At 39.9% G+C, this 13,099-nt stretch overlaps 1 protein-coding gene across 1 annotated transcript in view; it reads right to left on the bottom strand.

Annotated features, from left to right (window-relative positions):
- The window catches only part of AOPEP (aminopeptidase O (putative)), a 597,182-nt gene that overhangs the window by 528,996 nt on the left and 55,087 nt on the right, over positions 1 to 13,099 (bottom strand). The window contains exon 2 of the mRNA XM_089662129.1: positions 3,280 to 4,109. Coding sequence (XP_089518255.1) covers positions 3,280 to 4,055 — 776 coding nt within the window. The 5' untranslated portion in view covers positions 4,056 to 4,109. The remainder of the gene's footprint in view (positions 1 to 3,279; positions 4,110 to 13,099) is intronic.

Below are 13,099 nucleotides of genomic sequence, written 5' to 3'. Positions count from 1 at the left end.
TGAAGTGGATCTGCACCCTCAAAACCATCATCTTTCTTCTCCACCCCTCCTCTGGTCCTCTACACAGATAACACTCTTTTTTTTTTTCTTACATTATTTTAAAGAAAACAATTTGGGCTGCCCTCCCCAGGTATGTCAGTGACCTAGGTGAATGGGGTGCACCGTGCTTGTGATGCCTACTGGGATGTGCACATCACATATTCCAGGAGGCACAGTCGTTCATTCACAAAGGAGGAGGGGGGCGAGCCTAGCAGCAAGTCATCAGGAGGCCTGCTGGCTGAACCCAGAAGGGCCAGCAGCCTCTCAAGGATATCACACAAAGCATGGCGGCACGGAACCAAGCACTGTCAGAAGAAAAGAGGTGGGTGTGTAATTAAAATGTGAAGAATATGCTACTAGGTGAGCAGGAGTTTAAAAAAAAATATTGGGGGGGGGGGGGGAATCTGCTTTACCTTTCTTGATGGCTCATTCTGTTTGAAAATGTTTTCAACTACTGTAATATCTGGGGCTGTGCGGGTTGTTCATGAACAGGAGTAGCATATGCACAATATAGCAAATGTATTTTTTTCCCTTTAGCATATTTGATCTGAAAAACTAATACTTGATATGGATCTGAACTTATCCTAATGTATAGGATGAGAAAGTGCATAAAAAATACTTTCAAACTAGTAATGCCTGAACTAAAAAGCCTAAGGCTAGGAGCACATGGTGATTTTTGTAGGAATAATGCGCTACTAAAATCGCAACCAATAGCTGTGCATTTGGAACAAATTACTTTGTTGCAAATGATGGTCAATTGGTACTGTTTGAGCGTGATTACCATCCTTAAAATTGCCTCTCTGGTCCTAGCCTAAAATGTTACATAATTCTTTTTACTTTTCTGTCATGGTCTTGTCTAAGTTATAGCCAGTTCCAGTTAACTGTCCTGTCCAAAATTGGTAAACGGTCATGAGAAATTGTTAAAATTTCAGGTTTCTGTGATGTAAATAAATGAGACAAAGATAAATTATTTCAGAACTTTTTCACTTTTAATGTGACCTATAAACTGTACAACTCAATTTAAAAACAAACTGAAATCTTTGGGTTGCATATGTGTGCACACCCTCTTATAACTGGGGATGTAGCTGTGTTCAGAATTAATTAAGCAATCACATTCAGAATCAAGTTAAATAGGAGTCAGTACACACCTGTCATCATTTAAAGTGCCTCTGATTAACCCCAAATAAAGTTCAGCTGTTCTAGTAGGTCTTTCCTGCCATTTTATTAGTCGCATCCTACAGCAAAAGCCATGGTCCGCAGAGAGCTTCCAAAGCATCAGAGGGATCTCATTGTTAAAAGGTATCATTCAGCAGAAGGGTACAAAAGAATTTCCAGGGCATTAGAAAAACCATAGAACACAGTGAACACAGTCATCATCACGTGGAGAAAATATGGCACAACAGTGACATTACCAAGAACTGGATGTCCCTCCAAAATTGATGAAAAGACGAGAAGAAAACTGGTTTGGGAGGCTGCCAAGAGGCCTACAGCAACATTAAAGGAGCTGCAGGAATATCCGGCAAGTACTGGTTGTGTGCTACATGTGACAACAATCTCCCGTATTCTTCATGTCTGGGCTATGGGGTAGAGTGGCAAAGACGGAAGCCTTTTCTTACGAAGAAAAACATCCAAGCCCGGCTAAATTTTGCAAAAACACATTTGAAGTCTCCCAAAAGCATGTGGGAAAATGTGTTATGGTCTGATTAAACCAAGGTTGAACTTTTTGGCCATAATTCCAAAAGATATGTTTGGCGCAAAAACAACACTGCACAGCACCAAAAGAACACCATACCCACAGTGAAGCATGGTGGTGGCAGCATCATGCTTTGGGGCTGTTTTTCTTCAGCTGGAACTAGGACCTTAGTCAAGGTAGAAGGAATTATGAACAGTTCCACATACCAGTCAATATTTGCACAAAACCTTCAGGCTTCTGCTAGAAAGCTGAACATGAAGAGGAACTTCATCTTTCAGCATGATAGCGACCCAAAGCATACATCCAAATCAACAAAGGAATGGCTTCACCAGAAGAAGATTAAAGTTTTGGAATGGCCCAGCCAGAGCCCAGACTCGAATCTGATCGAAAATCTGTGGGGTGATCAGAAGAGGGTTGTGCACAAGAGATGCCCTCGCAATCTGACAGATTTGGAGTGTTTTTGCAAGAAAGAGTGGACAAATATTGCCAAGTCAAGATGTGCCATGCTGATAGACTCTTACCCAAAAAGAGTGAGTGCTGTAATAAAATCAAAAGGTACTTCAACTAAGTATTAGTTTAAGAGTGTGCACACTTATGCAACCATATTTTAGTTTTTTTATTTTTACTTCCCTCCACCTAAAATATTTGTTGTTCAACTAAGTTGTACATTTAAATTACATTACATTACTTACATTATTATTATTATTATTATTGCTTACATTAAAGGTGGAAAAAGTTCTGAAATTTTTTATCTTTATCTCTTTTTTTTACCTGACATTTTAATAGGGGCGTGTAGACTTTTTATATCCACTGTATACATCTTCTTATACAAGTCAAGTTTTGGTATGCCTTTTCTATAAGCAACATCTACATACTGACAATGTATTTTGTAACACTAGAGGCAAAAAGGTAGATATATGTATATGTGACACTCCCTAGGAATTCTAGTAATTCAGTAAATGAAATGAAGGAACAGATGGCACAGTATCTGAGTGTAGTCAACAATGCATTTTACAACAAGCTGCGCAACAGTTCTTAGACCTTGAAAAAACCCGTCTGAAGCCAGAAGCAAGAAAGTGTCAGACATTTATTTTTTATCAAAACAATCTCAGGTCCAAAAGTCATAAAGTTGTTTAAAAAAAATGCAGGTACATACCTCTGCTCACCACACCTGCCTTAATGTTCATATCATAAGCTAAGAATTTCAGACAGCTAATAACCTGCCACTCTAAAAGTGTATACAGACAGCTGTATTATGAGCTAGAGTTCCTGCAGTCCCTATCTTTTAAACGGTTACGTCTGAATAGAGAGGGACGGCAAACCAGAGCCTTTGATCCAAGCTTAAGGGATGTAATCCTGTTAGAACTCAATGTGCTATAAAGCTGACCTTCTTTGCTGTGATCCAGATTTGAAGCAAGGCATAAAAGGGATGCCGAACATATTTACTATGTCTTAATGGCAGTTGAATCCACTCGTATTAGATGTCTCATGCTCAAGTCTGTGTGACTTGACAGTAGCTGATCATATTTTTTCTTGTAAATACTGACCTTCCACTTTGGTCCTTAGTCCACTTTACAGACCTCCCATTTGTTGTTGTTTTATACCATATTCTTAAAACTGATGGGAAAGCACATGGCATCTTTACTCCAGCTTTTCTGATCTGAAGACTCCACGAATCAGAAACAAAGATGAGCTCCCCACACCCTGGTGCCTGGCTACGTTGTATGTAAGAAGATAGTTGATCCTTCCAGTGACCTGCAGGAGAAGCTGCAAGTTCAGGTGGCATTAGAGGGCTTTCAGGGAACTGTTGCTCCAATCCATGATTTGACTGGGTAGAGTACATGCATTTTGCAGTAACTGGCACAGCAGTTAAATATACTTCTTCGACCTTTAACACACTTAAATCACAGCAGTCCAGCACTAAAACAAAATCCCCACTCCCATTATTCCTTCTGTCACAGCAGTTCCCTGAACTAGTAATCCCAGAAGTCTGTTTCCTGTTACCATGGTGCTCACACTTATGAAAAGTATCGCTTTCACCTATAGCACACAAAGTGGTGTCTTTCATGCTACTATGTGAGGAGCATATATTTAAATGTGGCACAGAAGATTCAGGTCCTTGGGCTCCATGGGCTTCAGCCACCTGAGAAGAGTAAGCTTTGCTTGTAAAGCCTTCACCAGCCATAGTAGGTTGAAGGAATAACACAACACTACCTGATAAAGTCTGGCTGTCAAAATTGACATCTATGTCCAGAGCAAAATGTTTCACAAGTATGTGACTTGTATTAGCCATCAAAGGCAAGTCATCAGTATCTGGATCCATCCTCAACTGTTTTCAGGGCAGGATAACAGGTACAATTCAATGCCAAGCTAAAATCTGAAAGAAAAGAGAGGAAAACAAAATTTTATTAAAATAGCACAGATTGTTTTCCAACAGTACAGAGGTGTCAATTGGCATCTCAAGCTGACATTACCACAAGGATTGGCCTGATTGTTCATTGTATGACACCAGTTGAAATCTTTTGTGATGCTGTGATATATTGATGTGTTGAGTTTGACTGCCTTTGGTCTGTCTCTTTATAATAATAAATTAATAAAACTTTTAAAAAAAAAAGCACAGATTGCAATAACAGGTTCTAAGAGAAGTGAGAAGAGTCTGCATGCAAGAACCCCTTACAGTGTAGGAAACATTAATTGCATGCCTTTTCTAGTCAACTAAATGGTAAAGCATTGTGGATCACAATGACCAATGCAATTAAGAGGATTTCCAAGAACTCTATCATACAACTACAATTAAATTCTTATTTTTTTAGTTTGTGATATGGGAAGCCCCCCCCCCCCCCCCATCCTCCCTGAGATACATTAGAAGGTAAATGAAAATCTCTCCAAAATTAGTAGTACTCTCATATCTGACAGGTCTCATGGAAAACAGGTGTCCCCATTGGATTAGATTCATTCACTTCTCGTTGGAGTGACAACTGTAGAACCTTGGATTTCTCATATATATCTAGTTACAAAATTCCCCAAAACAAAAAGAGTGGTTTGATCTTTCTCGATAGGAACATGGGGCTTCTAACCCTTTCCCGATCTGGCCAAAACTAGAAGTGAACATTTTTGGCTGGAGTTACATTTCATAATGGCATTAGCCAGTGCATCCCAAAGAGAAAAAATATAAAAGAACTAATGTTAAACCTGGGTGGCTAAATTCAAGACATGTTAACGAGAAAGAACTATCCTTTAAAAAAAAAATTAGCCCGAGGGGTCACCCATGGAATTCCAACACTACAAAGAATGCAAAAAGAAATGAAAGAGTATGATCAGGGCATTTAAAATAGACAACCAGAAACACATAGTGGAGGATAGTAAAAAAAAAAAACACCCAAAAAAAGTTTTTAAAACATTAATAGTAAAACGTTGAGGTCAGAGAATATTGGCCCCATAAACTATAATCATGGGATGTTGGTTACAAGTGACAAGCAGAAGGCAACTGTATTAAATACATTCTTCTCCTCAGTTTTCACAACGGAAAAGGAGGGGTATAATAAACAAGACAGTATTAGTAATTGAACACGGAAAGTTCCCTTGTGGCTAATAGTAGCCATTTTTCAAAAAAAGACTTGAAAAATGTAATGTGAATAAATCACCAGGACCAGATGGTTTACACCCAAAGAATTTAGCCATGGTATAGCCAGACCACTATTCCTAATCTTCAAAGACAGCTTTTTGACTGGAAAGGTACCTGCTAATTGTCAAAAGCTAATGTGGTCCCCTTTTTTAGAAAGGGTCAAGATATATACCCGGAAACTACAGACTAACATCAATAGTATGTGAACTGTTGGATGGGATGATAAGGGACCATATCCTAGAAATTGCTGATGAAAATAATATCATTATAGTAACCAGCATAGATTCATGAAAGATTGTTATTGCCAGACCGACCTTTTAACATTCTATGAGGAATTAAGCTGTAATCCGGATAGAGGAAGGCCTATGGACATGTTGTATCTGGATGTCCCCAAAGCATTTCATATAGTTCCCCATAAATGCTTAATTTACAAATTGAGGTCTGTTGGCATTCACAACAGTGTATGTACCTGGATTGAAAACTGGTTACAGAAGTGCATCCAAAGTGTGATGATAAATAGTTTATGTTCTGAATGGTCTGGAGTTGTAAGTGGAGTGCCCCAAGGCTATGTCCTGTGACCAATTCTGATTAATTTGTTCATAAATTATAAAGATGTTAGCTCCAAGGAGCAGGGCCCTCCTATCCCTCTTGTATTGAACTGTATTGTTGCTGAATTGTCTCCCATTATATTGTAATGCGCTGAGCAAACTGTTGGCGCTATATAAATCCTGTATAATAATAATAATGTTGGTATAAACAGTGTTTGTTGATGAGGCAAAGCTCAGTAGGGTACTAACTTCAAAGCTAAATATAGAAACTTTACAAGAAGACCTCGATAAAATAAAGGGGTGGGCAACTACATGGGAAATTAGATTTAATACTGAAAAATGTAAAGTAAAGCACTTGGGAGCTAAAAATATGAATGCAAGTTACTCGCTAGGAAGAGAACCTCTGGGGGAATCAAGAATGGAAGAGGATCTGGGCAAAGCTAGCAGACTATTAGCATTCATTACAAAGGGTAACTAGTCAAGAGATAAAACAATAATTCTACCACTGTTCGGCCACATCTTAGCTATGCTGTCCAGTTCTTGTCACTAGTCCTCAGGAAAGATGTGCTGGAACTGGAGAGAGTCCAGAGCAAGGCAACAAAGCTATAATGGAACTGGAAGACCTCAGTTATGAGGAAAACCAATGCCCTAAATCAGGGGCACTCAACATTTTGAAAAGTGAGGCCCACTTCGGTGATCTGGTAACCAGTCACTGGCCAGAATGAAACTAAATGGTTCAGAAGAAGAAGACGGCTTTCAGTGGTTGCAGGAGAAAAATGGAGAGGATTGGTTCCTGTATATGCTGCCCCTTCTGCCCCTCCTAAACAAGTGTAAAACAGAATGTGAAAAGGAGGCTGCAAGGGCCCAGTGGAGCATGGGACGGGGTCATCATTGCGACCCCTGCCGCTACACCAGTGGTTGGGGGAGGGGCAGGGAGAAACATGTCAACTAAGGGGTTTTAAAGCCCCCAAAATGTAAGTGAGCCCTTACTGTTCTGAGCCCCTATAAGGCTGTTTTCATACTGATGCCCCTGCAGGCTAACTGTGATTTGCCATAGACTTCTATTAAACCTTGTGGGTGAGGTATACTTTCTGAAAGCGCACCAAAAACTCCTGCATTTAGGAGTTTTGATGCGCTTTCAGAAAGGGCAACAAACCTACAGGATATAATAGGAGTCTATGGCTCAGTGCAGCTAATCCTCAAGTGCTTTGCACTGCACCCGTGGATCAGTGTGAAAGCAGCATAATAGTTAACCATTTTATAGATGCGAATATGCCCATTGCAAAAGTGCAGTGTTGCTTAATACACTGACCTTTTTTTTTCTCTTCCAGCTTCTGTTGGCATCACTCTGCTGGCACATGGTATCACTCCACCTGGGACAGGAACCGGTGCTGCTTCACTGGTTTTAGATTGAGGGCCACATCAGAGGGCTTTGAGGGCCACAGGTTGAGCACCCCTGCCCTAACGCAGAATCTCAAAACGCTCAAGAAATCAAGTGGATGTATAATAGAAGAGCTGCAGCTATAAGTAATGCACATCAGGGAAGGATCCATGGTGAATATGCAAAAATGACAGCCAAGGCACTGGATGAATGAAAATTAGTCATTGAACCAGCACCTTGGATGTTGTTTTTGCATATTCAGTTAAGAAGAACTATTACAAACATTAAACTTTTTCTCACTGGAGAAAAGACACTTAAGATGGGATATCGAAATATACAAATATCTAAAATGGTGATTCTAACCATTTAGAGAGAAAACCATTGTGTCTCAGGTTGCTTGAGAAGACACACAGCCATTCAATGATATTGGACAAGAACCGATTTAACATTAAGGTTCACCTTTCCCAAAAAACTGTATATGAGGATAGGGGGCGTCTGTAAATAGAAACAAACTGGGCAGTTCTGATTAACCGCAATGTACTGTGGACGGGCAGCAGCTACAGGCAAAGCGACATACGGGTACGTCGCTCTGGCTGTACTAACACTCACAGCTGACACAGTGGAATGAAGATCCCGGAGAACGGGACCCGGTGATTCTGTGATCGCTACGCGATCACATGATCACAATCTTAGCAAAGCGGTTATGAATCAATCTGATTCATAACAGCTTTGCTTCTCTTCCTAGTGAGCTGTGATTGGCCCACATCTGTCACATGATACCCGGGGCCAATCACAGCACCCTGTACCATGTGACCAGCTCCAGCCAATCACAGATCACTATATTGAGCTGTTAAAAATCTAACTCATTCATGACAGTTCATGAATGAGTTAGGTTCATGACAGCAAGTTTTTGCAGATCTTTATTTCTCCGGTAAATCAACCCCCACAGTAGTACAATGTTACTATGGTAACATTGTACTATTCTGATAAAAGTATTTGAAAAAATAATAGTTAAAATATATATATATATATATATATATATAATAAAAAAATACCATATTTAACAAAAGTTTTTTAAGGGTTCTTTTTAACTACTTGCCGAGTGCTTACCCTAATTTTGTGGGTGAGCAGCAGCTCTGGGCAAAGCGACGTATTCTAATGTTCCTTTCTATTTCAGGGTGTGAACGCGCCTGCACCCCCCACCCCAACCCCCCCGTCGGTCCAGGGAGAGAAGAGAGAACACGGCATAGAGTAAAAGCACTACATATTACATACACACGTTAGATTAGCACATATAACTCTTTGATCGCCCGTTAACCCTTTGATCACCCCGTCATCCAGCCAGTGCCATTAGTACAGTGTCAGTATATAGAATTTTTCACTGATCACTGTATTACTGCCACTAGCGACATTAGATAGAGTCAGTTAGCACCCCTCCCAGCCAGGGTCAGCTAGCGTTATATTGCCCGCACACTATCACACTCACACTATAGGTTGATGATCACCGCCATTACTAGTGTAGTATGTGTACAGATCAATATAATGATCATGAACAGAATTATACTAGTGCCTCCTTTGTATAGTGTCCCCAAAAACGCAGTGTTAGCAGGATCAGCCCCGTACGCGGCCAGCACTAGTGTTTAGCCCCTCTGCTGGTTTTCACTGAAGATTTGTACCAATTGATTGTGGGCCAAAGCAATTTATATGCACAACAATACAATCATCGTCCACCCAAATTCAGATCTTGCCAGACAATTGGCATGGAAACCTATCATTTAAAACTTTTTTGGGCCTAACCCTCAACATGGGCATTACAAAAAAGACTGAATTACGGTCATTATGGTCCACAGACCCGATTCATCATATGCCCAACATACATACAGTATATGCCCAACATAGACCAGCAATGTACCGGTACATCACTGGACTTTGAGTGGTTATATCGAGATGATGCCTGTAGCTACGTTTTTTCAGCTGGTTTTCTGCTTTCACGTAAAAGCAATCCTAGTGGCTAATTAGCTGCTGGAGAGTTTTTACAAGCAGCAGGAAGGGACATACCACCCCCTCCTGCTGCCTTCCACAGTTTTCCAGGGCTCTCCTGTCCCACAGGGCAATCTGAGAATGCAGCCGGCTGACCATAGAACTGATCAACAACCAGAATGGCTCCAATCACCTCTATTGTCTAAGAGACCAGAAGCTACGAGCATTTCATCATTTCCATTTCGCCAGACTTTAATAGTGCCATTTTTAAATTGGGAAAGCATCTGATCACACTGATCTTGGTGTGATCAGATGTTTTAAGGGCAGAGGAGATATCTAGAGTCTAATAGACCCCAGATATCTCAGAAAAGAGTGTCTGTCACTGCCTATTGCTATCAAAGGTGATATTTACATTTCCTGTTATAACAATAAAAGTGATCAAAAAAGACAAGATAAAAAAAGGGGACAGTGCAAGAAAAAAAAAATTAAATCCCCCGTGCTCATGTTCAAAAGCGAACGCAAGCATTGATCTCATGTCGGTATGTAAACAGAGACTGCACCATGCATATGAAGTATTATCGTGAACGTCAGATCGAGAGCAGTAATTCTAGCACTAGACCTCCTGTGTAAATATAAATTGGTGACCTGTAAAAGGCTTTTAAAGCATTGCCTATCGATATTAAAAATGTATGTACTTTGTCACCATTGCACGGGCATGTACAATTTTAAAGCATGTCATGTTTGGTATCCATTTACTCATCGTAACATCATCTTTTATATTTTATCAAACAATTGTGCAATAAAGTTCTAAAAAGTGCATTTTTCTCTGTGTTTGAAAAATCACTACACAAATACTGTGTGACTTAAAAAATTTCAAAACCCATCATTTTATTCTCTAGGGCCTCTGCTTTAAAATAAATATATAATGTTTGGAGGTTGATAGTAATTTTCTAGCAAATAAACAGTTTTTTCATGTGAACAAAAAGTGTCAGAAAAGGCTTGGTCTAAGCTTCTAATGTTGGCTCTGAAATGCCAGAATAGTAGAAGCAACCCCTCCAAATGACTCCCTTTTGGAAAATAGACACTCCAAGGTATTTCCTAAGGGACATGGCGAGTATTTTGCAGATCTCATCTGTTGCCACATGTATTTAGAAAATGAAAAAAAAAAACGAATATGTATTTCTTCTTTTCTTTTTCAAAACCCTGTGACAAAAATAGTATCTGTAAAATACTCACCATACTTTCCAAAAAAGGGTCATGTGGGGGGGGGGGGGGTTTGTACTATTCTGGCATTTTAGGGCCTCCTGTGATAGGTAGTGAAGAAGTGATATGAAGAAATATGCCCTTTGAAAGCCTGGAGGTAGTCATTGGATTTTGGGGGCCTGTATGTAGCTAGGCTGCAAACAAATCTTTCACATGTGGTATCCCCATACTCAGGAGAAGTAGTAGAATGTGTTTAGGGGTGTTATTCCACATATACCCATGGCATGCATGAGCAATATATCATTTAAGTGACAACTTTGTGTAAAAACAAAAAAACAAAAAAAAAAGTAATTTTCAAAGGATTGGTGGCAAAAAATAAAAATGTACCATGGACTCAACGGGGTTTATTTACTAAAGCTGGAGAGTCCAAAATCAGACTCCCTTCTGCATAGAAACCAATCAGCTTCTAACCTCAGCTTGTTCAATGAAGCTTTGGCAATGAAACCTGGAAGCTGATTGGTTTCTATGCAGAAGGGAGCCTGATTTTGGACTCTCCAGCTTTAGTAAATAAACCCCAACATGTTTCTCTGCAAAAATCCTTCGGGTGTCTACTTTCCGAAAAGGGGTCAGTTGGGGGGGGGGGGGTCATTCTGTTGAATTTCCCTTGCATTTTAGCACCTCAAGAAATGCGATAGGCAGAAAGTGAAAGCTTTACCATAGTTTGTAGATGCTATTACTTTCACACAAACCAATTAATATACATGTATTGGGATTGTTTTTACTAAAGACATGTAGCAGAATACATTGTGACCTAAAATTATGACTTTGAGTTTATTGGATATCTTTTACAACCAAAAGTGAAAAATATTCTTACTTTTTTTCAAAATGTTTCGGTCTTTTTTTGTTTATAACGCAAAAAGTAAAAACCGCAGAGGTGATCAAATATCGCCAAAAGAAAGCTCTATTTGTGTGAAAAAAAGTTACAGCCTTGCACAACCGCGCGATTACCAGTTGACATAGTGCACTGCCGAACAGCAAAAAATGGCCTGGTCATGAAGGGGAGTAAATCTACCGGAGGGCAAGTAGTTAAAGTTAAATAATGCCTTTGCTATAACTATAGGTCATTTACATACCTCTTGAAATTTTCAATGAAAAAGATATTTCCAATACACAGCATAGTCATACATAGAATTACACTCCAAAACTCATTCTGCTACAAAACCTAAGGGGCATCTTCAGAGTCTTTTGAAGACTTTTTTTTGCCACAAGTTTTTGGAATGTGCTGAAAAAAAAATTAAAACTAATAAAATTTCCAATTTAATAAGATATTTCTCTCACATAGCATGGACATGTTTATAATTACCCGAAATACATTCTACAATTCCTGCTGAGTATAATGTGTCAAAACCAATGTACTGTAATGATCATCTACAAGTGGTCAGGGAATACAGCTTAGTGTGGAATTACCTAAAGCAGTCCCCATCCCTAAAGGCCAAGCAAGCCTCACCTACTGGTACGTGACTGCCCCCAGGAATGCCATGTTCACTGGCCAAGAAGTACAGGAGGCTGAAGAAAGAAAGATCAAGAGTGCCTATGGTTCCAGGAGTGCAGTTGTCCACAGGGGATGGCTAGGACTGATGTCTCACAGGAACATAGTCATTTGGATGTGCAGATGGGTCAGTGTAGGCAGCAGACAAAGACATGCTCAGCAAACAGAAAAATGATCTGTCCAGGCAGCAGGCAGAAACATGATCAATAAACAGGCCAGGGTTAGTACAGGTGGCAGGCAGAAGCAACATTGTACTGGTGTGGTAGGCCAGGGATAGTACAGGTGGCAGGCAGAGGCAACATTGTACTGGTGTGGTAGGCCAGGGATAGTACAGGTGGCAGGCAGAGGCAACATTGTACTGGTGTGGTAGGCCAGGGATAGTACAGGTGGCAGGCAGAGGCAACATTGTACTGGTGTGGCAGTGATCAGGACACCTGGCCAGTGTCACCTTAGTGACACTTTACTGCTCTGGTGGGGTGATCGGGTTTGTGGGGTTTTTTTTGTTTTTTTTATGCTGCGATTGCTTATACAATCATAATGGCTATATATGCAATCACTTTCTTGTCACTGTTAGGCTGCAGTAATAAATAATGGCTGTCAAGAAGAATGAGAAGAAGCACAAGAAGCAAATCAGATGCAATGCATCACAAGGTAAGGGATGGGAAGGGACATGCAAGTGAAAGTGAAACTGCAGCAAAGAAAGATCAGGTCCCCTCCCCTGTTAAGATAGGGCTGTGCTGTGTAGCAGAGCTGTGTAGATCACAGGACTGGATGGACACAAATACACATAATTTGACAGACACACCAGCTCTTCAGCTTTAAATATTATCAGAGTTGGATTTGCCTCTGCAGTTTACAAAACACTTTAAGTCACTCAAATGCCAACATCAAGAACAAATTCTGCAAATAGAATGCAATAAATAGGAAAGCCAGTATGAATCACTTTTTTTTGTTCTTCCAAAGATGTGCAACAAAAATAAATATTTGCTTCATGAAACCAAAATATAAGCAGGCAAAAATATATTATTTCTCTTTAAAATTCATATTTTAAAGGCAAACATGTAATGTAACTCAAGGGATT

Source organism: Staurois parvus, unplaced genomic scaffold (genome assembly GCF_062004578.1).
Source record: "Staurois parvus isolate SC_StPar_1 unplaced genomic scaffold, SC_StPar_1.0 ptg001432l, whole genome shotgun sequence".
Lineage (NCBI taxonomy): Eukaryota > Metazoa > Chordata > Amphibia > Anura > Ranidae > Staurois > Staurois parvus.
The sequence above is the reverse complement of the archived record's forward strand: the minus strand, read 5'-3'. Positions and strand labels throughout refer to the sequence as shown.